General features: G+C 40.9%; 3 protein-coding genes across 4 annotated transcripts; 2 read left to right on the top strand and 1 right to left on the bottom strand.

Moving 5' to 3' along the window:
* Positions 1 to 1,287: 1,287 nt before the first annotated feature.
* On the top strand, positions 1,288 to 4,752 carry LOC114557324 (uncharacterized). Its single transcript, XM_028580754.1, has 3 exons — positions 1,288 to 1,602; positions 2,848 to 3,540; positions 4,237 to 4,752. Exons 1-3 carry the CDS (start codon positions 1,288 to 1,290, stop codon positions 4,750 to 4,752), a joined length of 1,524 nt encoding a protein of 507 aa, XP_028436555.1.
* A 1,163-nt stretch (positions 4,753 to 5,915) lies between these two features.
* vars1 (valyl-tRNA synthetase 1) lies at positions 5,916 to 19,334 on the top strand. Its single transcript, XM_028580909.1, has 29 exons — positions 5,916 to 6,030; positions 6,611 to 6,966; positions 7,057 to 7,200; positions 7,328 to 7,535; positions 7,625 to 7,740; positions 7,878 to 7,953; positions 8,887 to 8,987; positions 9,099 to 9,226; positions 9,358 to 9,522; positions 9,908 to 9,989; positions 10,072 to 10,191; positions 10,603 to 10,711; positions 10,808 to 10,987; positions 11,149 to 11,273; positions 11,417 to 11,520; positions 11,632 to 11,790; positions 12,494 to 12,584; positions 12,719 to 12,824; positions 12,983 to 13,053; positions 13,948 to 14,073; positions 14,632 to 14,736; positions 15,168 to 15,315; positions 15,519 to 15,646; positions 15,932 to 16,087; positions 16,225 to 16,449; positions 16,822 to 16,933; positions 18,093 to 18,268; positions 18,668 to 18,817; positions 18,906 to 19,334. The coding sequence occupies exons 2-29, from the start codon at positions 6,613 to 6,615 to the stop codon at positions 18,993 to 18,995; spliced, it is 3,855 nt and encodes a 1,284-aa protein (XP_028436710.1). The 5' UTR covers positions 5,916 to 6,030; positions 6,611 to 6,612; the 3' UTR covers positions 18,996 to 19,334.
* On the bottom strand, positions 19,204 to 27,609 carry abhd16a (abhydrolase domain containing 16A, phospholipase). Of its 2 annotated transcripts, none has more exons than XM_028580978.1 (20): positions 27,468 to 27,609; positions 26,855 to 26,914; positions 26,145 to 26,211; positions 25,441 to 25,527; positions 25,062 to 25,147; positions 23,809 to 23,882; positions 23,423 to 23,530; positions 23,100 to 23,214; positions 22,903 to 23,004; positions 22,720 to 22,783; positions 22,567 to 22,616; positions 22,169 to 22,292; positions 21,947 to 22,051; positions 21,792 to 21,855; positions 21,566 to 21,622; positions 21,027 to 21,089; positions 20,862 to 20,938; positions 20,579 to 20,677; positions 20,405 to 20,451; positions 19,204 to 19,844 (listed from the first exon to the last, which is right to left on the bottom strand). In XM_028580978.1, the coding sequence occupies exons 1-20, from the start codon at positions 27,567 to 27,569 to the stop codon at positions 19,761 to 19,763; spliced, it is 1,635 nt and encodes a 544-aa protein (XP_028436779.1). In that variant the 5' UTR covers positions 27,570 to 27,609; the 3' UTR covers positions 19,204 to 19,760. The 2 variants fall into 2 exon arrangements, with proteins under 2 accessions (XP_028436779.1, XP_028436780.1); XM_028580979.1 differs by having other exon boundaries at positions 26,855 to 26,911.
* Between the last annotated feature and the right edge of the window lie 175 nt (positions 27,610 to 27,784).

Genomic DNA, 27,784 nt, shown 5'->3' with positions numbered 1-27,784 from the left:
TGCTACAGAGACCATTTTACTTAAAAAATTAAAAAAAATCTTTGTCTTAAAATATTTCTCTTGCACCATTTGAGAATGTATAGTGTGACTTGATGCCCCACCCAGAACATCCAATCCTAAATCTCTCATTCCAGAGCTACAGTCAGTCACTCAGGTATGCTATAGTCTGTGAGAATACATGTGCACTGACAACATTCACTACACTAAAGCTATGTTTGAGCAAAGCTCATGTAAACTTAGTTCATGTTGGTTATTGCACATGTTTTCTTTGCTTGCTTGACCCCTCGGCAAAGGAATCCTGATACCACTCTTAATAGAAGCCCAGGGGTACGTTTGGCTCATGTTTGCCATAACTATGAAGTAACTTGAAGGCAGCCTGGCTGGACTATACCTCTTTAAGGTTTCAAAAGAAAGCTAGATGTTTTTTCTGTTCACTGTTCTTACTCAGGCACAGGGTTATCAGATTACAAGCAAATTGCTGTTTTTGAACAGTCATCGCCAACATCATGTCTCAACAGGCATGTTTCTAATATCAAGGAAAGCAATCTGCAAGGCATCAAAGGGAGTGTGTTTTGTCTTGGAAGTTAAGAGTTCAACAATCACTGCACTGTGGGTGAGACAATGACCCATGACTTTGACACTGTCAGGATTAAGCTTTAATGAGGATTTCATTGTGAAATTTAGAGCTCAGTTGCTCACATTTTTCATGGAGTTTCAAGTGAGAAGTCCTGCTTGATATGGAAGTATTTCAAAGCAACTGTACAGAACCAGCATTTTCAGGAATGTTCTTTACCAAAAAAATGGACCGCAAGACTGTGTCATTAAAGGGATTTAGCTTTTTAAAGGACCATTGTTTTGGAATGCAGACTTACAGGTAATTGGCAGCTTTGATGGGTGTGTGCTTGGCTTGTGTACCTGGCATCAATGGGAGTTAAAGGTGTAACCATAGAGGGAGGGGTGAAGTGGAGGGAGAGTCGCAGACGACGGAACTGACAGAGGGGGCGAGGTTGTCAGGGAAAGGGAAATGAAGGAGTAAGCAAGATTGTGCCTGCAACACAAATACGTTTAGAGTGCAGCAGACTTTAAAAGAAGACAGGCATGGTTGGACACAAATTGGAGGAGAGATCAAGGAGCAAGTGAGAAAACAACAAGCCATCAGCAGCCAACCTTGGCCACCTTATCTTTTCCTTCTATATACGGAAACCATTGGATAATTCATAAGCCTCTCCCTCTTGTTCTGTCTGAGTGTGTATGTGAGAGAGGGGATTTGCTGAGCTCACCACCACCATGCTGTGTCCTGCTGCTGTCAATGCAGCTGCTGCGGCTGTCTGGCTGCTGGCAATGCTGGGCCCAGGCCTGTCTCTTCCAGCTGAGGACAACTCCGAGCCAGGCTTCAGCCTTTGCAGCCACTGCTTCTACAGACAGACGCCACCTCAGGGAGCCTCTGCAGGGTTGCTGCTGCACCCACTCTGCCACAGACTGCCTGGGGGACGGGCGTTTGCCACTCTGTCCAAACCGACCTGTGACACAGCCGTCTACTCGGCCTTCCATCTCAGCCACGGATGGACAGAGAAGAAGGGAGAGGAGGGCAAAGAGCTTGTGGTAAGGACGGCATCTATCATTCTGTTTAAAGTGGTACTATCTGTTTTTGAATAATGGAATTTGAAAAATAAAATGTATAGTACAAAATCATACAGATTGGTGTTACAGCAAGCATGCAGTAAATCAATGGTGGAAAGTACATTTACTAATACTTACAAAAAATGTGGTGCCACCAAAGAGACATTTTACAAAAATCAAATATTATAAAAAGTAAAATAAAAATAAACATTTGTGTCACAAAACTTATTTTTCCTTCTCTTCTCATCTACCCCATGAATCATCTAACAACCCCTCAGGTTGATACAGTGACTCAGCTCCTGTCACACTCATAGATCACACTTATGTAGTTAAGTCCACAAGTATGTTTACTTTTGATACTTTAAGTATATGTTATGGACAATACTTTGGTACTTTTACTTCAGTTTGATTTTGAATGCAGGACTTTTACTTGTAATGGAATATATTCTTTTTTTGGTCATTGCATTAGTACTTTTTACTTAAAGATTAAAGAATACCTATTTTGCCATTGCATTAAACATTGTAAATTCCTGCAAGTCCCTGCATTTGAGAATTGAATACAGACAGTAAAAACAGATAAGAGCATTTGTATGTGACCAATAAACTACCCAAAAAGCTGGATTTTTGTTTAAAAAAATCACTTTTTTCAAACGTAAACCTTTCAACTCCTCACACAATTGTCAGATACTGCTTGCATACGACAGTAAGACAGGAACAAGAATTGTTCATGTCCTATTTTTCCAATCTTATATAGACTCATTCATTATTATATTTAATTTATTTTTCATTTTACATTTAATTAAGAAGTTTTTAACATTTGGACATGATAAATAAAATGAAATGGAATAATTCATATTTGAAAATACCAGCTGAAGTATCTGTTAGATAATAGAGTGGGTTATAACTGTACACTTGCATAGATCCTAATGCTCCCACATAGGCGTAATTTACCCCCCCGCCCCCCCATAATCAAAACTGGCCAGTTCAACCCCCCAAAAAACCTATTATAATTTCCTTTACATAAATAAAGACATTTGCACTACTTGATGCAGGAAAGGCACAAATTGTTGCAGAAAACTTTACCAGAATGCAGAAAATGAAGTGTTTGAAATGTTTAAACATGTCAACATGTCAACACCCCCCCCAATCACCTCCCTCCCACCCAATGTTGAACCCAAAGTTATGCCCTAACCATAATAACGTGTGTCTGATTATTTTTTCTGCCAGACAGAGGAAGAAGAAGACAACATTAAAGTAGCAGTACCAACACTACTCAGAGGAGGCAGGAATCCTTCTCATGATGTCTCGCCCACAGACTCCCCGCTTCAAGACTGGGACTCAACAGTCACAACACTGGTCCAGTCAAGCATCACTCCCCAGTGCAGCACTTTAGGGGGTGATCTCTACATCCTGACTGGGGTAGGTGGTTTCGGGGCTGCTGAGGATGAAGACGAGGAGTGTCAGACAAAACCTTTGTGGTCTGCAGTGTGCTGCGCTGTCCCAGGCGAGAAGAGTGGCTTTAGCATGGGGTTAATCAGAGAGACAAGACAAGACGAGAGGCAAGTGAGCGTGAAGGAGCTGGAGGAGATGCTGGGAGTGTCAGAGCTGTTCTCAGAAGGCTGTGGAGGAGCAGATGAGGGGACTGTTGGAATCAGCGTAGGTCTTCATAGTGAGGGGCTCCCTGGAAACATAAAAAAGCTGGATGCAGATTCAAATGAGCACATTAAGGAAAGAAGAGAGGCTTTGATCACTGAAGAGCTGGTGGCTGGTGAGTCCTCAGCTGACTATGAAGCTGTGGATGAACAAGAGACAGAATCAAATTCCAGCAGCACTCTGGTCTTCATCCTCTGCACCACCATGTCTATCCTTACAGCTCCGCTGCAGCCTGTGTTCTCCAGAGTTACACAGTTACCTGGACAGGTGATTCAAATTACTGCACCTTTTAGACATAGTTTAATTTAATTTAAAATAGAGGTATACTCCAGCAATTTAGTTGTATACTTCCACAAGGCTCACAAGGGAATAGACTTCAAGGCTAAGCCCAATGACATCATCAGGGTTATTTTGTCAAACTTTAGACAGCACGTCCAGAGAAACAGAAGACATTATACAACTGTTTTCACAGGCTGAGTAATACTCCTCATAACAAGTAAAGTGAAATGCATGTGTAAAATTAGTACTTGATAGTTACAAGTATACAATACTGGATAATTAGGATAGTAATTTATTACAACATGAGTGAAAACAACAAGGGAAAAGTTCAACGGGTTTGCAAAAGGCAATAATAAACAATTAAAAACCAAATTGCAACAACAACAACAATAGGATAAAGCAAAATATGACTAATACTGGTTTAGTACTAAGTACTACTAATCTTCCAAATGTTCATGAAATAAAACATGGAGATGTTAGTTTAGTCAATTTGGAGAGAAACAAGTCTGTTTCAAGTTTCAGTTTCAGCATTGTTTAATAAATCTCCTCATTCCAGTGTGCTCCTCCCAGAGACTGGAATGAGGTGTGGCCAGCAGCAAGTTTTCACTCATTACATGCCCTCAGGTCATTCTGTCATTTCATTATTCACACATTTTTATCTCATTTAACTCTCTTTTGACTCAGGTGACATACGTTCTTCAAGAAGACCTTGGAGTTCTGTCTGCCCTGCCTGGAGAAACCTTCTCCCTGTTCCACCTCTTGGCCTCTGATCTTTTGTCTTGGATGGGCTTAGCTGGAGAAACATTACTTTGTATCGGGGAAAACTGCTTCTCCAGTGTCTACTACTGCTCCTCCTCCATGCTGGGGGCCCTGCTGAACAGCTGCGAAACTGGGGTCACTGGCATGGGGACCCTGGCTGGAGACACAGTGGAGATATTTAGTGATGCGTTGGATAATGGTTGGTGGGTGACCAAGTTCTTTGGAGGGAGGCTGTGGGAACAGATCGAAGGTTACATAGGAACAGTGTTGTCAGAGATGGGGGGTCAGGTGAAAGCTGTAGGTGGAGGGGTGGAAAGGCTGGCGTTTAGAAGTGGAAATGGGGTGGGTAATGTGTTTAAGCTGGGAGGGGGGTTAATAACGGGGATGGTGGATATGGTCATTAGTGCGGTAAGAGAAGCTTTTGGGCAGGAGTCAGAGTGAAAAGTGAAGGGAAAGTCCACATGACGCCATTAGTAACAAACTTTTTCAAATGTTTTCTCCAGTTTTGGTTTGTAAATTTCTTTGAGTAAGAGTGTGAAAGAGGGGGCACTATTTCAGTTTGATGTCATTTGATATGCAGTTAATATAAAGGTATAGCCATATGTTTTTTAAACAAATTTAGTGAATTACAAACGGCTTATACTGCAGGTCTTACACTTCACTGTGGCTAGCTGTCCAAATAATCTGCTGCTGGTATAAGTGACCCAACTGTGAATTAAAAACACTGTGCACTAGGCGTTTGGATGTAATTATTCAAAACAATTATTGTATGATAAATGTTATGATAAAGCTTTGCTTACACGTACATTATAATAAAAGAGAATGCTGGCATATCATTGTTTTTTTTCTTTGCAATAAAAAATGTTTTCCTTCCTCAAAAACAAGACATTTGTTACATACCTGTATTCACATCAAAACCTTCCAGATATAAAATATGAATGCTAATATACTTAAGTGTAAATAAGAGTTACTTTACTTGAGTAATTCCATTTGATTCTACTTTCTATTATTTTCCACTACATTTCAGGGGAAATATTGTACTTCATACTCTGACAGATACAGTAGCGTAAGTAAGTAGTTACTTTGAATTAGAATTTTGCATATAAAACTAATGAGAAGGTTATGAATTATGCATTGTATGCATTGTTATAGATTAAACTACCAAGCAGCTAAATAAAAAAAGTAGTCAAAATAAGCTCCATCTCGACCAGCACATAGCATTGCAAGTATTGCTTTGCCATTGTCAAAGCATCAATACTAATAATCCAATAATGTAATATTATTACATTATTATAATAATAATAATATATAATGATATAATAATGGATAGGGAGTACTTTTACTTGTGACACTCTAAACTTTGAATGCAGGATTTTTCTTTTACTTTGGAAACATTTTGATCATGATACTTCAGTATTTTTATTTAGATGTGTGTATTTTTATACACTTTGATGTTAATACTATTACTTTAATGTTCTTTTTGTATACTTTTTCCACTATTGGTTGTTGTTGTTTTTAACCATTATTAATATTTTTATCATTATTAAAAAATAAAACATTTTATAGACCTCCGGTTTGTGGCGGAAGCAGCGCGTAAACCCGGAACACGTTACTAGCTCGTCGCATGGTTGCATCAGACGGCGGAGAGACAGAGAGGACTCATTTGGTTCTGCTGTGAATGCTAACTTAAGCTGACTTCTCTTTCTGTTTCGTTCAAAGGTATGGATACATTCTTAAAGACATTTTCAATAACAAGCCATGGGTTTATTATACGAGGGCTTATTACGAGTTTAAAATAATCGCTACGTTTGTAAACACGCTTAAAGCTCCGCATGCACACACACAAACTCGAATTAATCGCTTTGGTTTAACGTTAAGTTTGTCTGATTAGCTAAAGCTAACTTAGCCTGTTTGGCATGACTTTGCGTCAGCCTTTGACAGGTGGCAGAGGTTGCATCAAGTGAAACTGATAACTAACCAGCTAACACAGCCATCGTTTGACACTTTGGAACGATGATGTAGTTTAGTATACGATGCTGAAAATGGTTTTCATAAATTATTACGTATAAACCAGTTTGTTTACAAAGCTCATATCCCATTGTTAACCTTACCGTAGATGTCACGCTATTTAACTGGTATGACAGGCAAACACACCCACTCCACCATTGTCAGGTAGTTAAAGAATGTCTTAGAGAATCACGTCAGGCATATTTGTTTGGACTGGTTTTAACTACTAGCAAAAAGAAAATATGCACAAATCACCAGTTCATAATGTACATAATGCCTGTGTCTCCACCAGAGATGGCCACTCTCTACGTGTCCCCTCACCCTGATGACTTCAGGAGCCTTCTGACTCTCATAGCTGCAGAGTTTTGTCCGTCCTCCTGCCTGCGGACCCTCACAGAGGACCCTCCTGCATCCCTGAATGCCCGCTCCAGACCGACCCTGCTGCTGGGCGCTGGGGAAGGTGACTCCGTCCTGAGTGGGGCCAGTGCTGTGGCCTGGTACCTGGCTAATCAGGGGAACAGGGCTGGTATAGATACAAAGCAGCAGAGCCAGGTGTGGCAGTGGCTCAGCTTTGCAGACAATGAACTCACTCCGGTGTCCTGTGCTGTCGTCTTCCCACTGATGGGGGTGATTGGAGTGGATAAGAAGGTGAGAGGAGTATCCAAATGCTTACTTGGACATGTGTGTGATTTTCTTGTGAGGTATTATTCTTAGGCTAAATGACTTGTGCGTTCTCAGCTCCAGCAGAGTTCCCGTGCGGATTTGATACGCGTTCTGAAGGTTCTCGATCAGGCACTGGAACCAAGAACCTTCTTGGTGGGGGAGAGTGTCACCCTGGCTGATATGGCTGTAGCTACTGCTGTTCTTCTCCCTTTCAAATATGTACGTATGTGGTGCAACACATTTAGTACTGAGAAATCTCAGCCATGTTTGGCGCCTGTCAACATTTGACTGTGTTATAAAGCATATACCAGTCAACCATAGTCTGATTTAAATTTTTTCTTTTTAGGTGTTGGAGCCATCAGACAGGAAAGTCTTGACCAATGTAACGAGGTGGTTCACGACTTGCACAAATCAGCCTCAGTTCCTGAAGGTGTTGGGGAAGATCACTCTTTGTGAAAAGATGGTGCCAGTTACACCGAAAACAAATGCTGCTGCAAATGCTAAAGCTGCCAATGCCAGTCTTGCCGTTGATTCTGCCGATGCCACAGCTAATGGTCAGGAAGTCTTGTGCCACAGATCATGAATATTCTTCTTTTTTTTGTGTGTACACAGTATTCTGATTTTCTTATGTTTCCTCCTTCAGGTCCACCAAAGACAGAAGCCCAGCTGAAGAAGGAAGCTAAGAAGAGAGAAAAGCTGGAAAAGTTTCAGCAGAAGAAGGACATGGAGGCGAAGAAAAAGACTCAGCCACTGACAGAGGTATGGATACTTAACTTCTACAAATAGAACTTCTTTTATTTTAAAATAAAACCTGAATATAGTCAACAATACAACTTTTTTGTTTGTTGTTGCATAGGTTAAGATCACTCGACATCATCTGTTTTTTCTCTTCTTAGAAAAAGGCCAAACCGGAAAAGAAGGAGTTGGGAGTTATCACATACAGTGTTCCCACTGCTCCTGGGGAGAAAAAGGGTGATTGATCAGTGTTTTCTCTCTTGTAACCAAAGGAATGCTCGTGACATCACCATACAGTATGTGGTGTTGAAGCTTTCCCCATTCATAGCAGTCATTGCAGGCTTGTTTTGCCCCTTAGTGGTGGTGTGGGGGGATTTTATTATGTGAAAAAATGACATCCGTGCATAATAGGATTGGGAATATCTAGGCATCTCGTAATTTGATTCGGATGCAGAGGGCTACAATGTGACTATAAAACAATGATCGATGCATCAACATTTTTGACATTTATACATGATTAATTTTTCTCACTTCGTGACTACTTGCTACATTTAAAAACCTAGCGTATTTATGATGATCCATAATTAAAATAAACAGATTAATTTACTTACTACTACTACTTATTACTTTATCACTATATTTTATTATTACAAGAAACATGAAATATGGTTTCTTATGTTTGTTGTGTTCCCAAAATAGTTAAGTTTAGTTAGACACAACTTGGATACATTGTGGCTCCAGATCCCTTTTCCCTTCAACTTCATAGAAGCCAAGATGCTAACATGCGCTAGCTTTTAGGCCAGGGGGAGCAGATTGGATTGTATCCCTCTGTGGTTGCTCAGCCATCCTCACCAAAACTCAAGAAGTAGCCTAGCTAAGAACGTAAACACGATGCCCCTGTTTGTTTCACCATCTAATTGGTTCAGCCATAGGGAACGTATAGCTCGGTCTTTCAAAACCGTTACAGGTGATCATTATGTCGAGAATTGGGTTTTACATTTCCGATTATTGACTTTCTGCATTGAGACATAATTTGATTCATCTAAGAATCAATTTTTGCCCCAACCCCTTGTGCATACCCTCCATAATATGAATAGCGTTTTCATGTTTTATCATGGTAAGCCTCAGGTCCATATGTCAACCCTTTCTCTCTTTCTCCTCTGGTGTCAGATGTCATTAGCCCGCTTCCTGACTCCTACAGTCCTCAGTATGTGGAGGCTGCCTGGTATTCATGGTGGGAGAAACAGGGATTCTTCAAGCCTGAATATGGGGTAAGGAAGTCCTCCCACTCGCACCATATTCACTCAACAGAAAATATCATATTTTTAATTTTTCATTTCAGTCTGCAATAACATGTCTTTCTCCCTCACTACATTCTACAGAGGAAGAGTATTAGTGACCACAACCCTCGTGGCGTCTTCATGATGTGCATCCCTCCACCTAATGTGACTGGATCACTTCACCTGGGTCACGCCCTCACCAACGCCATTCAGGATTCTCTGACCAGATGGTAACTACAATTGGATAGTCATATTTTCAGTGAGACTTTTGTTGCACCATGGGATTTCTGTCTATTTCATTTGCACTTTTTGTGATTTGGACCGTGTGTTTGAATTGGTGTGCTTTCTTCTGTCCGTCCAGGCACAGGATGCTAGGGGAGACCACCTTGTGGAACCCGGGCTGTGATCACGCTGGCATCGCCACCCAGGTGGTGGTGGAAAAAAAGCTGATGAGAGAGAGGGGTCTGAGCCGCCATGATCTGGGCAGGGAAAACTTCATCAAGGAAGTTTGGAAATGGAAGAATGAGTGAGTGAAGGAAGTAATAGAAAGAAGGAGATGTGAGCTTTTTTTTTTTTAACAATGTTTCAATCATAACGGAAAGAAGCACATCAGTATATAAACATGTGCCCCTCCATGTACATACTTTTCCCAAGCCGCACAAACGTTTCAATTAAAATAATAACAAAGAGTAAATAAAAAATAAATTAAACTACACAACAAATATTCAAATGAAAGGCAGAACCAAATCCTCCCATTTGTTATTTATATATGCATTTTCTTTTCCAGGAAGGACATAAATGAGTTCCAAATATAAACTCTTTCTGCTTACCTTTTACAAAATATGTCAACTGAACTGGGATAAATATTGGAATAAAGGCACAGGTATAACTTAGCCCCTTTGCCTTTTTAGGAAGGGAGACCGTATCTACCACCAGCTGAAGAAGCTGGGCTCCTCTCTGGACTGGGACAGAGCCTGCTTTACTATGGACCCTGTGAGTTTTTTGAAATCCCTAAACTAATGTGAATAGAATCAGAATTCCTCATTCTCATTAATATACCTGTTTCTCTGTCAAGAAACTTTCCTATGCAGTCCAAGAGGCTTTTATCCGCATGCATGATGAGGGAGTGATCTACAGGAGCAAGCGGCTGGTCAACTGGTCCTGCACACTAAACTCTGCCATCTCTGACATAGAGGCAAGTATGCATCTTATTACAGTGATAAAGGCATAGGCAATTTCCAGTAAAATCACAAAAATGTGTCTACTTGTTTCTATTCTTTTCTTATTTTTTCTGATTTAAGGGTTTTAAACCTGTGCATTGGTTGAGATTTAACATTTTTTGTTGTGTGTTAAATAAAAACTTTGCCTGAATGGGGGTATGCAAAGGCAAAATGAGCAAAAATAATCCTTAAAAAGGAGAAGAAATGTTTTTAGTAAAAAAATATTGCTATACAATTATGAATTCCCTCTTCAGTACTTAAAAAAAGTGTAATCTTGGTATTTATAGCAAATTATATTAAATGTTTTCAAACAGTACCTAGCCCTACGTTGTTAACCCTGCCCCTAGCCGTGCTGTGCCTGGTTAAATCTTCTGGGTGGTTTGCAGGTGGATAAGAAAGAGCTCAGCGGCAGGACTCTGTTGCCTGTGCCTGGTTACAAAGAGAAAGTGGAGTTTGGAGTGTTGGTGTCTTTCGCCTACAAGGTGGACGGATCAGGTGTGTGAGCGCATAGAGAGCACGATATTTTGAATGAAAGACACCTTGTGCCACTTCAGTAAAACCTTTCTTCACATTTCTCTTTCTGTTGCTTAGATGAGGAAGTGATCGTGGCAACAACTCGTATTGAGACTATGTTGGGAGACTCTGCTGTAGCTGTCCACCCTGCTGACCCCAGATATCAGCATCTGAAGGGAAAAATGGTGCTGCACCCCTTCTGTGACCGCAAGATGCCAATTGTCTCAGATGAATTTGTGGATATGAGCTTTGGAACAGGTAGGCATGGTTACAGAAAGAGACAATGTGCCTTTGGGTCTGCAGTGTGCTGAGAATAAGTAATCATAACAAGTCGTTAAGCCAGGCCACTTTCCTTATAATGGCTGTTCTCTTTTTTTCCTCTCTGCCTCTCCTGTCCCTCTGCACCATTTTCTGTTCAGGTGCTGTCAAAATTACCCCAGCCCATGACCATAATGACTACGAGGTTGGAGAGAGACACAATCTGGCCTTCATCAACATCTTGGACGAGAATGGCCTCCTCATTAACGTGCCTCCTCCCTTCCTGGTATAGTGTCTCATTATTGCCCTTCCCCCTGCGGTGTGTGCATTTGTGCCGTGACATTAAAAGTCAGGTTTCTTCACAGTATGCTTGGTGTATTAGTTTTATGTCTTAATTTCTCATTTTTAACTATTCTGTCTGTCCCCCAGGGCATGAAGCGTTTTGAGGCCAGGAAGGCCGTGCTGCAGGCTCTGAAGGACAGAGGCCACTTTAAAGAGATCAAAGACAACCCTATGGTCGTCCCAGTCTGCAGGTAAAGTGAGGTTCATGTGTGCATAAGTAGAAGACAGGTTATTTGTGTTTTAGATCTTTTCATCCTGTTCAGGATCATTCTTTAAGCCCCATTGTGAATCTACCCTATTAGTCGTTCCAAAGACATTGTGGAGCCGCTGCTGAAGCCGCAGTGGTATGTGAACTGCACAGATATGGGCAAGCAGGCTGCAGACGCTGTCAGAGAGGGACGGCTCAAAATCCTTCCTGATCACCACCTCAAGACGTGGTTCAACTGGATGGACAACATCCGGTAATTATCTCTTTATTTCAAATGTGTTTCCTCTGTTTTAGGCTTATTCTTTATACTTACTACAAAATAGCTCTGAGCAGTTATGGCCAACTTCATTTATGGTAGGCCGTGTTATCACAGTGATACATAAAGTATCTGCACTTTTGGCCATAACACTGAAAACTTGGCAGTTAATCATTTTAAATGTAACTTTGACGGAGGGAATATGCTAATATTCTTTTGAAAGAATCCCACAAAAGTAGGGCTGCAATAACAGTTATTTTCTTAATTAATCCTCATTATTTCCTTGATTTTTCGGTAAATATTTTAGTCTTTAAAATGCCAGCAAACAAATAGTGAAAAAAACAAATCTTTGGTCAGAACCTAAGGTGATCTCTTCTAAATGCTTGGTTTGTCAGACCAACAGTTCAAAACTTCAAAATATAATTTACTATCACATAAGACAAAGAAACTGCAAATCACAATTGAGAAGCTTTAACCAGAGAATGTATGGTAGTTTTAGTCAAAAAAGTATCTAAAAAATGAATTGATGAAAATAGATGCCAATAGGATCAGTTAATTGATTACCCGACTAATGCAGCTTTAGAGAGATAGAGATAGATAGATAGATAGATAGATAGATAGATAGATAGATTTATTATTTTGCACAATCAAGTGTGTCGTGAGTCATGTTTCAGATTTCATCCATCCATCTTCCTCTCAGGGACTGGTGTATCTCTCGGCAGCTGTGGTGGGGTCACCGTATTCCTGCTTACTTCATCACTGTCAACGATCCCTCCGTTAAACCAGGAGAGGTAAGATGATGCCTGTCACTATTATCAAGGTCTGGATGCATTTAGATGACTGATAAAAGCTTTTTGTTATTCCACATTTCTTTGACTATTTCTTTTATTCATCTACTCTACAACTATTTTTTTTTCCCCTCCAGGACATGGACGGTCATTACTGGATGAGTGGGAGATCGGAGGAGGAGGCCAGAGAGAAGGCTGCAAAACGCTTCAATGTGTCTGCTGACAAAATTACCCTCAGACAAGGTATGATTGAACACTTTTTAATTTAGCTGTCTCATTACCACAATTGTTATACAGCTTATCTAATTGGTTCGTGTTTTGCTACTACACAGATTCACCTAATGTAATTAATTGTACTCCATATTCATACAGATGAGATAACTTTTGTTCCTGTGTTTCAGATGACGATGTTCTGGACACTTGGTTCTCGTCTGGCATTTTCCCCTTCTCCATCTTCGGATGGCCTAATGAGGTAAAAGACTGACCCCCAATTTCCACCGGTTGCGGAACGTCTGCGGATCCGCTCCGGAACGGTGGCGGAGTCATTAGGTTTCCATTAAAGTCGATGCGTGTATTTCCACTGACTGCAGAACGCTTGTGTTCCAACTCCGGCACAGCTCCGGCGATCCGCAGCCCTCCGGAGCAGATACGCAGAGCTTCTATTTTTGCCCGACGCCGGAGAGCTCCGCAGCAATTCAGCACACGGCAGATAGTGCGGGACAGGAAGTCGAGCACAGAAACAAAATAAATATCCGGTTAATTTTCGAAATAAAATACACCATGCTCACAGCAGATCATATTTCCCTGCACTGCACCTTGAAAACACAGCACACAGTTGTTTCCCCTCTACTCCTCTGGATGGAAACAAACTTGTTGATTTTGTGGTTATATTCTACGTGAATTCGCGAGATCTCGTGGCGCCTCATGACTTCAGCTGTCAGTCATGGCCGCAGCCGTTACGCAACAAATCCAGACCTGGTGGGTATTGACGGACGGCGGAGCACGGAGCCGTCACGCAGCGGAGCCGGTCCACAGACGTTCTGCATTCGGTGGAAATCCCCAGTGAGGTTAACCACCTTTCTACTGACACAAATGGCACTTTTTGCAGTAGATCGTAAAGCTGTCTTCTGCAGTAGAAACACTGCTCTAAAATGGCAAATTGTGTAATAAAGAAAAGTGTAGTAACTGGAAATGCTGCCACCCAAATTCTAAGTACACTTTTCCTTTGATTAATATTTGAAACTGGTTCACCGGTCACTGTACCTCTCAAAACATTCTGTATAAATATGACTTTTTTTAGCAGTGTTGTCTGTGTTGTGTTTATGTATTTCCATCAAAAATGATGCTAATTGGGGTCTTCCTATAGACCCAGGACCTGAATGTGTTCTACCCTGGCACCTTGCTGGAGACGGGCCATGACATCCTGTTCTTCTGGGTTGCTCGAATGGTTATGATGGGCCTCAAACTGACAGGCAAGCTGCCCTTCAAAGAGGTGAGACCAATCAACACTGCCCAAACAGGAACATAACCCAACATGATGTGATATTTGTGCTATTAGCAGGACATGACTTTGACAGCGTACCCCCGCAGACCCCTCTGCGTCTACGCCAGACCCTACGCCTTAGCCTGATGTGCACCCCTCGAAAAATTTAACTACACGTCGCAGCGACGCACGTCGCTGGGCCGTAGCTTGGTAGCGTTGCGTTTCCCAAAGACTCATGTCCTGGTTCTCCTTCTCCATAAACAACATGAAATCAAGGAGACGGTTAACTTCTCCTGCTAAAGATTTCCCACCGTGGTCAGAAAGAACAGGGGAGACACTTTGTTTCTCTCACTATGACTCTAGAGTCGCTCCAAAGCTAAACGCCGTCACTCTCTCACTTCTCCTTCGCTCTACAACACACTCTCCACACACACATGCCGGCTCGACGCACACACCAGCGCACAAGTATAAACATCAGGCCACTTACGTAGGCTACAGCAAAAGCTCTGCGTGGAGCCTCCGCAGGACTATAAAATGGCCTTAAGTAATGATGATGCTTTCCTTCAGGTTTATCTGCATGCAGTGGTGAGGGACGCCCACGGAAGGAAGATGAGCAAATCTTTGGGCAACGTCATTGACCCTCTGGATGTCATTACAGGGATCTCCCTCGAGGTAAAGCCAAATCACGCTTTAATGCATGTTCAGATACACAAATACATAGTCTCTCCTCTCTCCCATTTGGGTTGCCTATTACATGGTCACCCCACATTCATTGCTCCCCTGAGGCCCATACTCTTATGAAAGCTTTAATAAGAACCCTTTTTTGCTTCCAACAAGCTTTTATTGAGCCATCAATCTCTTCACCAGCTGAGCGGAAACTGCTCAGACGAAGCAGACCTGTCCTCTAGAGGGCACTGAAGGACTTGTAGTGAATTGCACTTTACCCTTAATAATAAAACCCTTTTAAAGGTCCTTTCCTGCCTATTAAAACATCAAGCAGTTGAACACATTCTCAAGATGAAAAGAGAAAATTGTTTAACACATTTTCTTTTCAGTGGTGACATCCCTCCTTATTTCCCTTGCCCCCTACCCCTAACCTCTAGGGTCTTCATGCCCTTTTGATGGACAGCAACTTGGATCCAGGGGAGGTGGAGAAGGCAAAGCAGGGCCAGGCATCAGACTACCCAAATGGCATCCCAGAGTGCGGCACAGATGCTCTCCGGTTCGCCCTGTGTGCCTACACTGGCCAAGGTGAACTCATTTTTCTTTTTTTGTTAATTTACTTTCTCCTTTTGTTGTGCCTCCATTGGCCAACAGCCTGGATCTCAACCTTGAGTACATCAAATATATCAAAACACTGCATTACAATCAGTAAGTACAAGGTCAGTTGTTACGAAAGCAATCTATTTTAATACACACTGAAACGATCCTGTATTCCTGTGCATGTCTTTCAGGTAGGGATATCAACCTGGATGTCAACCGGATCCTTGGTTACCGTCACTTCTGCAACAAACTGTGGAACGCTGTGAAGTTTGCCATGAAGACGCTGGGAGACAACTTTGTACCATCAGAGAAAGCCCAGGTGAGACCGGGGGAAAAGATGAAGGACAAAGACTACATAAACAAGCACTGCTCCATGCTGATTTATATTCATCCAATGACATGCGCGCCATATTTTGACCATGTAACTGTTTAGCAAAACAGTTGTTTTTTTTTAACCATTATTTGTCTGGGCTTGGTTTTTACCCCTTTGTTGCCCTGCTTTGTATTCATAAACGTGTACACATTGACATTTGGGAGGTACCCTGTACACAAGTCTTGTTAATTGAATCTCTTCCTCTTTTACCCTTCATCCAATCCCCCTCAGTTGTGTGGGGAGGAGAGCGTATCAGACAGGTGGATTCTGTCTCGACTGAGTGCTGCTGTTGGTCTCTGTGATGCTGGCTTCAAGGCCTATGACTTCCCAACCGTCACGACCGCCATCTACAACTTCTGGCTGTACGAGCTCTGTGACGTCTACCTGGTAAGAGCCTTTGAGCCCACTGAGCAGCCCAGGTCCCTTCATTTTAAATAGATTATGTGAGTGCATGTAAAAAGTTAAATGTTTTTGCAGAAGACTTGGTGCCAAATCTGTTCCCTCCCACTCTCCTTGTCCTCCAGGAAAGTGTGAAACCAGTGTTCAGTAAAGCAGAGGAAGACAGCGCCAGCCAGAGACAGGCCCTGCTGTGCAGACAAACCCTTTACACCTGTTTAGATGTCGGTCTGCGCCTTCTTTCTCCTATTATGCCCTTCGTCAGTGAGGAGCTCTACCAGAGGTTACCACGACGACGACCTCAGAGTGATCCCCCCAGCATTAGCGTCACACCCTACCCTAATACACAGGAGGTGAGACAAGGAAAGGGTAAATGAGGATGTACAGGGGGCGCCTGGGTAGCTCACCTGGTAGAGCGCACACCCATATACAGAGGCTCAGTCCTGCGGACCTTTGCTGCATGTCATTCCCTTCTCTCTCCCCTTTCATATCTAAGCTGTCCTGTAATTATAAAGGCCTAAAAATGCCCCAAAAAATAATCTTAAAAACAAAAGAGGATGTACAAATGACTGCACTGGTCAACTTTTTTGTAAAGTTGCAGTTTCAGATCTTGTGAGAGGATGAACGTGGCTAATTTTAAAATTCTACTCACCAAAGTTCATTTTTGGGTGATGCTCTCCTTCTGTCTTTGTGAGCAATGTGTTTTTTGTCTTGTCTTGTTGTAGTTCTGCTGGCACAGTGAGGAGGTCGACCGTGACATGGAGTTCGTAATGACTGTGATCAAGACGATCCGGTCACTGAGGGCCGACTACAACCTGACCAAGACCAGAGCTGACTGTAAGATGACAGAAAAGTTACTGCAAAATAAATCTTGGTTTAAGGCCAACTAGTCATCATCTTAATTAGAAAAGGGACATTTCATTATTTGTCAACCTGGGTGTAATTGTCATACTTAATCATTTTTGTACATTGTTACTTTGGTCTATGATAAGTACAATTTGGAGGTACTTGAGTATTTCCATTCTATGATACTACTACTCTTCTACAGTTTAAAGGGAATATGGTACTTTTTACCCCGCAACATTCAGCTGTTATGTGAAAAAAAAAAAGTGGTTCCCAACCTTTTTAGATTGCGACCTCTTACATACAATCTCATTTTTTTTTTTTTTTTAAATACATGCCCATACACACAGCACACATGACAATATAACTTCACGAAAAAGAAAAAAACAATTCAACAAAAAGGAAAAAAAGACAAAAGAAAATGAATAGGATCCATTCAGTAAATTGAATTATTAGGTTGAAAGTACTGGTACATTTAGAAACTGAAATATACATATAACAGGTAGAGCGTATTAAGAGTTTAATATAGTCCCACTCTTCACTAGAGCCATTTTTCCGATTTCTTGTTGTGATACTTTGTACTTAGTTGGTTTGGAGCAATTATTTTAGATAAAGAAAGTCATTAAGAGCTGATTATTTCCATTTTATGCTACTTTATACATTTACCTCACTGCATTTCAGAGGCAAATATTGTACCTTTTTATTCTATATATTGATGATAAAGATTTTACACAGAAGACCTGATGAACTTATACGATGTGAAGCATTGTTATAGAATAAACTACAGAACAGTTTATAGAGTCGTTAAAATGGGCGCCACCTCGGCCAGCTACAACATTAAATGCTGCTTACACATCAGTAATAACAGTGTAGTACACAGGAGTACTTTTACTTTTGAGAATTTAAGTACATTTTGCTGTGAATACTACTGTGCATTTACTTTACATTTAAGTAAGATGATAATTTGTTGAAAAGATGCATTCAGAATTTAATACCAATTAAGTGTGAACAGAAAACCGAAGTCAAGGAATTTATCGGTTTTCTGTTCACACTTAATTGTTTCAACCACCGATGGTATTGAATCCTGAATACATCTTTTCAACAAATTATCATTTATGATGCCTAAACTTCGATGTGCCCATTTGTCTCCCAGGCTACCTCCAGTGCATAGACTCTGCGACCGTGTCCCTGGTGCAGAAGTACAGTCTGCAGATTCAGACCTTGTCTTATTCTCAGGCCGTCATTCCTGTGACCGGCAACCAGCCTGTCCCAGGAGGCTGTGCTGTGGTCATCGCCTCTGACAGATGTACTGTCAACCTTATGCTCAAGGTGAGGGCAGGGTAATCTGTTCAATTTTGTTTGGTTTCTTTCCATCACTCTACCCAAGACCTGACGTGTAAATACATTAGTTCTGGTGATTTGTTTTAGCTTCCTTGGACACAGTGTGTTGATGCATGATGATGTTTACCATACTATTGTTCTTAAAGTTGCAAAACAGTTGAATTCACTGGTTCTGGTTTGACAGGTTACATGACTACCTGAATAGTCTAAGAGCATGAATGCACCTCACCTAGTTGGTAATCATGCTAGGAATCCTTTTTAAACTAGGTCTCCTCCACTTGAATTTGAGTATAGTGTTTCCTCTGTTCCTCCTTTACTGACCTAAAGTAACAAGATCATAATTTACAACTGTAGTCCTCGTCTTCACTTAACCTTTAATTCCCTCAGGGTCTCATCGATGTGGAGAAGGAAGTGACTAAGCTGATGACAAAGAAAGGTGACTTGGAAAAACAGATGGAGAAGATGAGAGAGAAAATGGCAAAGAGCGACTACAAGGAGAAGGTGCCAGTGAAGGTGCAAGAGCAGGATGCTGATAAGGTGGGAAAAAGAAATTGACTCACAGGGTTTCTCAGTGTGTGAGAGACATGTGAATTTCTGGTAAATAATTACTTTATTTTTTCCACAGCTACGGCAGAGTCAAACTGAACTTGAAAAAGTGAAAGAAGCCATGGACAACTTCAGGAAAATGATGGGACTTTCCCTTAGCATTATGTAAATCAGGAGTTATTTCCACATTTTTGTCAATGTAATCATTTTAATATTCATTTTCCAAATTGATTGTAGTACAAAGGGAATTCAATAAAGCTCTTATAACTGACAATATGTCTTCAGCAGTGTATTGTTCAAAGGCAATTTATTAATCTAAGTCTCTTGTATATCGGTGCAATTTGTTGAACACTTGTATCAAGTACTGAGCAAATGAATTCAGTCCCTTATGTCAAACATTTTATTCAGCATATTTAATGGAACATGTAAGAGCAAGATCATGTTAAGATACAGCTTTGTTCATAGAGATAGTGTCCACAAAAGAAATAAACCGGAAGCTTTTACATTTTGGCTGCATTTAAATTTAAAATACTAAAACTCCTATTAAGATTGTTTTATAATATTTAAATTGTAGCAATGCATTCCTACTTATATTTGCTTCTTTACAAATACAGCCAAAGAGGGGAATGATGGAAGGAGTGAGGGATGGCTTTTTTGCATTTACATAAAATGCATCTTTTATTCTCCCTTTTTCTTTTAGGAGACTAACACTGAAAAGTATGAAATAAAAACCTAAAAAGAAAAGATGTACCATATTTTACAGATTTATGGGACAGATGCCACCACAGCAACACTATACATGACAATGAATCTGTCTTGGAAAAAATCTGAAGCAAAATCACTAATGCATTCACACCATGCCAGGAACGCGCTCTTTTGACCACAGGCCATCCACATCCTCACTGCTTGTTTCCTCTCGTCCATCGATCTTCCTTCACAGTCTCCAGGGTGAGTGGAACTCTGAGGCGGGGAGAGGAGTGCAGTGTGTAGTTTCAAAGTTTCGCATGTACTTCCGTGCCTGGGAGAGAGAAAAGACAGGGATGGAGGAGGAATGGAGAATGAGAGGTGTGGGAGGGCGATGAACAAAAAGTGCAGAACTTGATTACATTAGGTTCAGTCTTTCTGGCTCAGTGCCTTACAAATCTTTCCCATCTCTTAAGGATTTACACAGGTGAATAAAGCCTAATTCAGAAGGAATTACCGAGGGAGGAAAAGCATAGCATTAGCTGTAATTGACGGCACCGCTCTTGTTTGATGTTAAATGACTTCAATAAGCTGAGCGCGGTGAAATATATTACAGCAGTCAACCTGAGAGCACAGGTGAGCTGGTTACTATGGCGACCAGAATAGTGTTCCTCAGTGGTAATGATGTCTGTGAATAGCTGTGATGTGTTTTTTCGGAGTGCGAGAGAAGGGAAGGTAAGCCAACCTTAAACAGGAAAGTGGTGCTTATTGGAGAAAAGGAAATTAGACTTTGTATCCTGACTTGGAGCGGTGTGATAAAGACAACAGGCGGCTGAAGAAAGAACTACACACACTGAGACTGAGCGCATGGATAACAAATTATTATTTCCTCACCAAGAAAAGAGCCAGCTGCCGCCTTCCCTCCAGAGTCATATCCTCACCTGGTAACATACATAACAGTGTGTTTGAGGCCATGTAAAAGTACTTTGAGGTGTATAATGTATGTATGAGGGTAGTACTGTGTGCAGTTTATTTGCCTTGTAAATGTGAAATGAGCCAGGGGCTTACCAACACTCCATGGAAACAAAACATCTCTGTCTGCCTGATACGACTGCAGCACAGACACACACCAGTCATCGTCCACCTCGTAGCCACTGTACACAGATGCTGCAGAGAGAGTGAGCTGGCATTACACACAGCGGTTATAATACCAACTTACTACACACATGTTCAAATCCTAAATGCAGATATACACATTTTTTCTTCAGTACAATACAATAAATTATATTCTAATTTACACAAAAGGCAATTGAAAAGTATCCCAACACAGTGAAATGGTAGTCACACATACCTTCTTCTAAGGGATTGGAGGATCCCAGCCATTGTCTGACAACTCTAACCCCTTCATCTGTCATTATTTTTGGATACCTAGGCAGGGAAATGACATCACCACTTATAGATGCATCACTCAACAAGTCCAAATACATTGATCGTATCCAGCAAGGAGAATACCGACCTGAATTGTAGCAGCTTGAGCAGGAGGTCGTTGCCTCTGTTAGACATGACGTCCTCTGGACCCCTGTAATATACAGTGTACTTCTTACTATTATATAGTGTTACTGAGTAGGCTAGTAAATGCTTCCTCTTGCCTCTGCATTAACTAGCGAGGCACTTAACCCTCACTGACCATATTGACAATTACTGTGTTGTAAACAGATAATTCAAGTGCTGGGTAGTTTTCTGGTGTGAATGTGTGTTTTTATAATTATGTTTATATAACTATGGCGTAAGGTATAGTGCTAAAATGTTATGCAGAAGCTGGCATGCCATTTGACATGCATCTACTGTTTATATAGAACAATGATGATGATAATGATAATTATGTCCCACTTAACTTACTAACTGAAACAATTAACTCAACTTTTAAATCACATTTTTCTGAATTCAACATCCTATTTCAACCAATTTCCTGCTAACAGCATGCATGTGTAAACCCAATGGAAAGTAATCCTGCTATACTACACACAGATTTTAAAATGGACTGTGGGGACTCACGTTGTGGTGATGATCTCATCTCTGGTTCTCCTGATGAGCAGGACTGGTCCCTGATATCTGGAGGAAGAGAAGGAGTTGTGTTAATCATCAGCCACATCACTGCCAGCTACGCCAACAACAACAACAAAAAAGGTTGGTTTCACAATTACACTCCAATATGTTGCGTAATGTTCAATGATGCAGACTTTGACGATTAGTGACACTATAAATAGACTGCCCCACTGACTTGAGAAGCTGCTCAGCGTTGTTGAGGTTCATGTACTGCCTAACTGTGTGCTGTACCAACGGTCCTAAGGGAGAACAAATATATTTCAGTTGCTTGAACAAAGCTCCCTGCTGCAACAATTAATAGATGTATGACCTTCAACCCCTAGGACTCACTCCAGCTGTCTGGCATGACCTTGAGGGCCAGAGGAAGGAGGTCATCGAAGGAGGCGTCCAACACTAAAGACTGGATCTCTGGGTATGACATCACTGCCCAACTGGCTGAGAAAGGGAATGGAGAGATAGAGGGATAAGCAGAACCAGGAAGGACGGACTAAAAAAACACAATTCACATGTATAGCATAGTGCCCATCGTGTATTGTCCTGGTCTTTGGGTACCTGTGAAGCCTCCTATGGACCAAGCATATACGACAATGTCGGTGAGCTGGAAGCCGAGTTTGTGGATCGCAAACTGGATCACTACATCCATGGCGTTGGCCTCATTCTGGGGGAATGGCACTCCCTGGCAGAAAAATACAAGTAAAATAGCAACATCCCTGCATTATTAAACATAACAGCAACACTCAACCCACCTTAAAAAAACATGCACGGATTTAGAATGCTTCATTTCACTCCAGTGATAGCCTCTTGTGCAATGCTGTCAAACTGAAACCAGAATTTCGACATGCCATTGTTTTCCACTGTGTCGTTTGTCAGGACTATGTGAAGCACAGCTATGCACTGTAAGCTAATGCTAGTTTAAAAGATATAGTACCAAATCTGGAAACACTGCTTACCGTACTGCCTCCAAAGCCAGGGTGATTCCAGCCCAGCACAGAGTAGCCACCTACAGAGCACATCAACACAAGATTTAACTGCAGTATACAACTTCATTTTGTGCTAGAGCACTATCAAATATATTGACTCTTTTGACGTAGTGGATTCCTCACCCTCCAGTGGAGTGTTCATGCAGCCCACCTCATAGAAGCCTGCGTTCCCCTCACAGCAGATGACCTGTGGCAGAAATCATACATTTCAAGAGCTACCTGTAGTGTGACTGATGGGACATCAGTTTTGTTGGACCCTGGAACAAGCCCAAGGCACAAAAACAACAAATTGATCCAGACACTAACCAGGGTCTGGCCAGTCTGTCCCCCGTCTCTCCTCCGATCCACAAACATTGTGTCGATCTCATTGCCATCGCAGGCCACAAGCTTGTTCCTTTGGCCGTCAAACTGTGACAAAATCGACAGAGAATGATGATCGTTATTTATTGTAGTATAGACAGTTAAGAAAGTGAGTGTGTGGTGGCTGTTTTTTTTTTTTTTACCTCTTCTATTAACCTAGCCTGGCCTTGCAGAAGCATGGGCCTCATGGCTTTCTGCAGTAAAGCTACAGAGCCAGGGTACAGCATCCTCCTCCCAAATGAGTGGGCAATAAGAAAACTGGAGAGGAAGACAATATATTTGATGACATTGTAGCGACATTGGACAAATACTTCATAATTTCCTGGAAAAATGAGAATGAATAGGGGTGATAACATGCAAACCTACTATAAAGCAGACTGTATCTATCCCCTGTGATACTAGTAACAAATCTGCAGTGTCGTCCTGCAGTCATGCAGTCTTCATTTTTGGATGGTGCTGCATTTACCTGATGATGTGGCATGGTAGAGTGCGCACAGAGTTGAGGACACTGTCTGCTGCTCCTCTTAGTCTGGGCTCTGGCTTTAGCAGAGAAACACCAGCCTTGGATAGTTTTCTGTCAAACACAGAGTCAAAGGCTTACAATGAAACAGATGAGCGCCAAAACATTTGACATCACTGGATGCATTTATTCATTTGGGTGCATGTATTCATCATTTAATTTCACGTATTTATTCATTTATAAAAGGACAATGCACATTAATCAACGTTTCTGTGAATGTGCCAGTGTTAGCCAGCTGGCTAATTTGTCTAATAATGAACTGACCTTGATTGGACTAGAATTGCAGCAAACGCATGGCAATTTCAAATGGCAATAAAATAGAAGACACTTACGGACTGCTGACTTCTGTCCAGCTGAAATCCGAAGGCCAGCACGAGAAGTCAAAGTCATAGCACCTTAGATTTTTCTAAATGAAAAGCACAAACAAAAAAGTAGATACGTTTGATGTATTAATATTAGGGCTACAGCTATCAATTATTTTAGTAATTGAGTATTCTACCAATTATTCCATCGTTTATTCGAGTAATCCAATAAGAAATACTTTTGTTTTATTGAAGAGCAATAATATAAAATAGTTTGGTTTAATTTTCGGAAAAAGCTACATTTTTATTGCCTACATTGCTTACAATATCATCTCTCAAAAAAACTAAACATTAAGTGCCATATTACATTGTTTTTAAAGAAAACATTTTCTGAAATGCAATAAAAACCATACATAAACATTACCTTAAGTTGTGCAGCTTAACTTTCAGAACTACAAGTTTCAACCTGAGACTGATCTGTATATAGGCCTATAAGTAAATATTAGTTATACTCAACCTATTTTCATTTATATATTTGATTACAATGTCACACAGCTCTGTAACACTTATGCTAGTAGATCGTTGATCAGCGGTTTCTCCGTGGAGAGAGTGAGAGAAAATGGTGCGCAACAATCAGCTTTGTTTTTCAATTTTTCCGAAGGGATAGTCAACAAGTCGGCTCTTTAGATCAAATTGTGGTCACCACTACGTATTTTCTTGTCTTTGTTTTTGGTAGTTGTTGTGTTTGGTGTAGTTTTATCGGCCATACGACTCTGTTATTTACTTTTGTTGGGTCCGCTTCGTGGAATGGAGGACTAAGTTAGACTCGGATGTTTTCTGTTGAGATGCTGAAGAACTGACGTCGTGCTATTATTGTGGTAAGCTAGTTCCATTTTGCAGTAGACATACTGTACAGAGTTTTCGTTTTAATTACGTTTGAACTGATTCCAAACTTTGGACACTTTCTGTCGTTTTCTCCAGCCTGTCTCTTCTCTAAGCCCCTTACGCTCTTTCTTCGTTTTGTTATCAGTCTTCATGGCATGTGTCGCCCGGTGTGCGACAGTAATAATCCTCCGTGTGGAAACACCGTGAACGATACAACGCTGGTAACATTAATTAAACGAAGCAAATTATTTTGCATCGAGGATTTTTAGTAATCGAATTATTCGAGTTACTCGAGGAATTGTTTCAGCCCTAATTAATATGGATACTTACAAACACATGAGTAATTATTATTTTGTCCCCTTATTCCCCCCAAAATGGTCAAGTTGCCATGACCTCACCTTGGTTGCTGGTGTGTGATTCTTCTTGGTTTCTTCAAGAATGGAGATAAACTGAAGATACTCAGAGTTTTTCCATCTCCCCCACCCTGGGGGAGAGAATGAAGGAAGGAAGAAAGGGAGGAAGGGAGAGAGGAAGGAAGAAATACAGCAATAACAGAGAGAGATATAGGCTGAGTACACACAAAACACAAACAACATTTTGCTGCAAAGCGTCAAGGATGCGTTTAGTATGCTTTCGGGGTGTAGACCTTGTGCAATGGTCTCAATGTTAATGAAATCTTATTGGCATGCAGAATATACAGCATCTGTTATGATATTTTAAAGATGAATGAATTGAATTAGTCATTGCCTGCCAGTCAGTTGAAATATGTAGCCTCACCTCTAAGACAGGCCACTCCTAGAAGACACACCAGCACTGTTCCCACATACTGACTCACTGGAATCAGCTTACTGCTGCAGATGTAACCTAAAAATACACAAAGCAACATAATTCAGACATCCACAAACCAACCTCCACCCCTCACCTCCTTCTTTTTCCATGCTAGATCTGAGCCTCATTAACAGGCACCAACACAAAAATTCACAGTAGGACAACTACCCTACAACGATATGCATTAATCAATATCAGAAGCTTAATTATACACTACGGAGTAGCACACAACCTCAAGCAATTAATTTCTATTGAGGCAGTCTGACTGGATGATTCAGTTGATTAACTTTATATTAATCCCACTTGTAGGAGAACAGAACATCATACCCAGTGGCAATTTTTTTTCCTTAATGGAAGGAGAAATGTCATAGAAAAAAAATACTGCCAAACATTCTGAGAAAGACTTTTACTGAAACATGTGAAGCTCATATTTTACAGTATTCACAATAAGAAAAAAATTGCTTCAGTGTTTTAAAAATGTGCGATATATATATATATATATATATATACATACATACATATAAAAATTGTTGCTTATTAATTTTCAGTTGGTCAACAAATCAACTAATATTTCACCTCTGGTCTTGACTGCAGTAAGTAGTGGAGAATAAGTCTCACTGCATTTTCCATCAAACATAATTCTTACATCCTACCTTTCCTGTACAGATAGCAGATGAGAAGAGGAGAGCTGTAGTAAGACAGAGACCACAGTGCTGAAGCCTGGACAGAGAAAAGAAAAGGAAAGTTTATTTATATAGCACATTTCAGCAACAAGTCAATTCAAAGTGCTTTACATAAAACGCGTTAAAAGCATTGAGGCAAAGTGCAAAAGAAACACACTACAAAAGGCCATGTAAATACAATTTAAAAATGGCTGTTAAAGAGTAAAGAGAATAGGAAATAAAAAGCTGAAATAGAATACAATAGGTTTAAAATACAAAAATAAATGTTGCAGTGTAGGAAATTTATAATTGTGTGATTTAATAAAAAGCAGCAGCAAAGAGAAAAGTCTTAAGTCTTTATTTAAAAGAACAGAGTTGCAGTGGACAGTTTTCTGGGAGTTAGCCTAATGTTTGTTCCAGATATGTGGGGCATAAAAACGCAATGCTGCTTTTCAATGTTTAGTTTTGACTCTGGGGCCAGAGAGTAGGTACTGTCCCAGACAACCTGAGAGGTCTGGATGGTTCATAATGTAGCAGAAGATCAGAAATGTATTGTGGCCCTAAACATTCAGTGCTTTATAAACCAACAGTAGTCTTTTGAAATCAGACAGGGAGCCAGTGTAAAGACCTCAGAACTGGAGTGAACTTTACTTGACAGAACTTCTTAATCTTTTCAATACAGTATTATCAATCATACTGACCCAACCGATGATGCTGTCAGTGTGTTTCTCCAGACTCCTGGGTTGGTAGGTCCATCCCTGCTGTGAGAGAAAACGTTGTTCATTACGTGAGCACTGTTGCTAACGTCTGCCTTTCAGATAGCGAACGTTAGATAGCTAGCTAGCTAGTAGCACTGACTGTAGCCATTTAAAGAGACAGGGTGATATACATTCCAGCTACACACAGTCTTTACAGTGGCTCTGTTAAAATTAACATGCATGCTTTTTCTTATTATTCGTTTTCTGTTCAGCTTCTATCTTTTCTTCTCCCGTTTTGGCAAAGTTTCCTTTCACCTAATGTCAATGACAAAAACAGTTCATGAGGCTTCACTTACAGACTGGCTGTGACTGTGACGGTGAAACAAAAAGTAATTGAACATGAAGACAAGCGTATTTATTCATGTGCTGCTGGAATTTCATTCATTTACAAACCGTTACCCCGGCAGTGACAGCAGGGTTTCAATAACAAACATCTGACACTTCCGGGGACGTAGCCCGAGCTACATCAATGCTAAGACATTAAATACTGCTCAGTTTTCGCAGTCAGCTGTTCTCAAACAAATTATAAAAAACAAAACATTATAAATATCCCTACCCTTCTCCCGCCCCTGCCTTCAGGTCGAGACTGGTCCGGTGAACGGTGAATTCGTTGTAAATGAGGCCCTAAAATACAGCGGAGCAACATCCAGCCAGCCATTCTTCCACTACGAGGACTACGGAAGCCTGCACTGACCAGAAGTCTCAAAGGCGAAAGCGCTTAAAAATTAGTCGACAAGCAACATTAAAGACAACATGTTTATTTTGAAATGTCTATAATAAAATACAGATGTCCATAGAAGACAATTGGTACAATACCAAAAGTAAATAAGAGACAATATAACATTAACTTTCACACATTTTGGACAAATTTTA

This window comes from Perca flavescens, chromosome 6 (genome assembly GCF_004354835.1).
Source record: "Perca flavescens isolate YP-PL-M2 chromosome 6, PFLA_1.0, whole genome shotgun sequence".
Taxonomy (NCBI): Eukaryota; Metazoa; Chordata; class Actinopteri; order Perciformes; family Percidae; genus Perca; species Perca flavescens.
The sequence above is the reverse complement of the archived record's forward strand: the minus strand, read 5'-3'. Positions and strand labels throughout refer to the sequence as shown.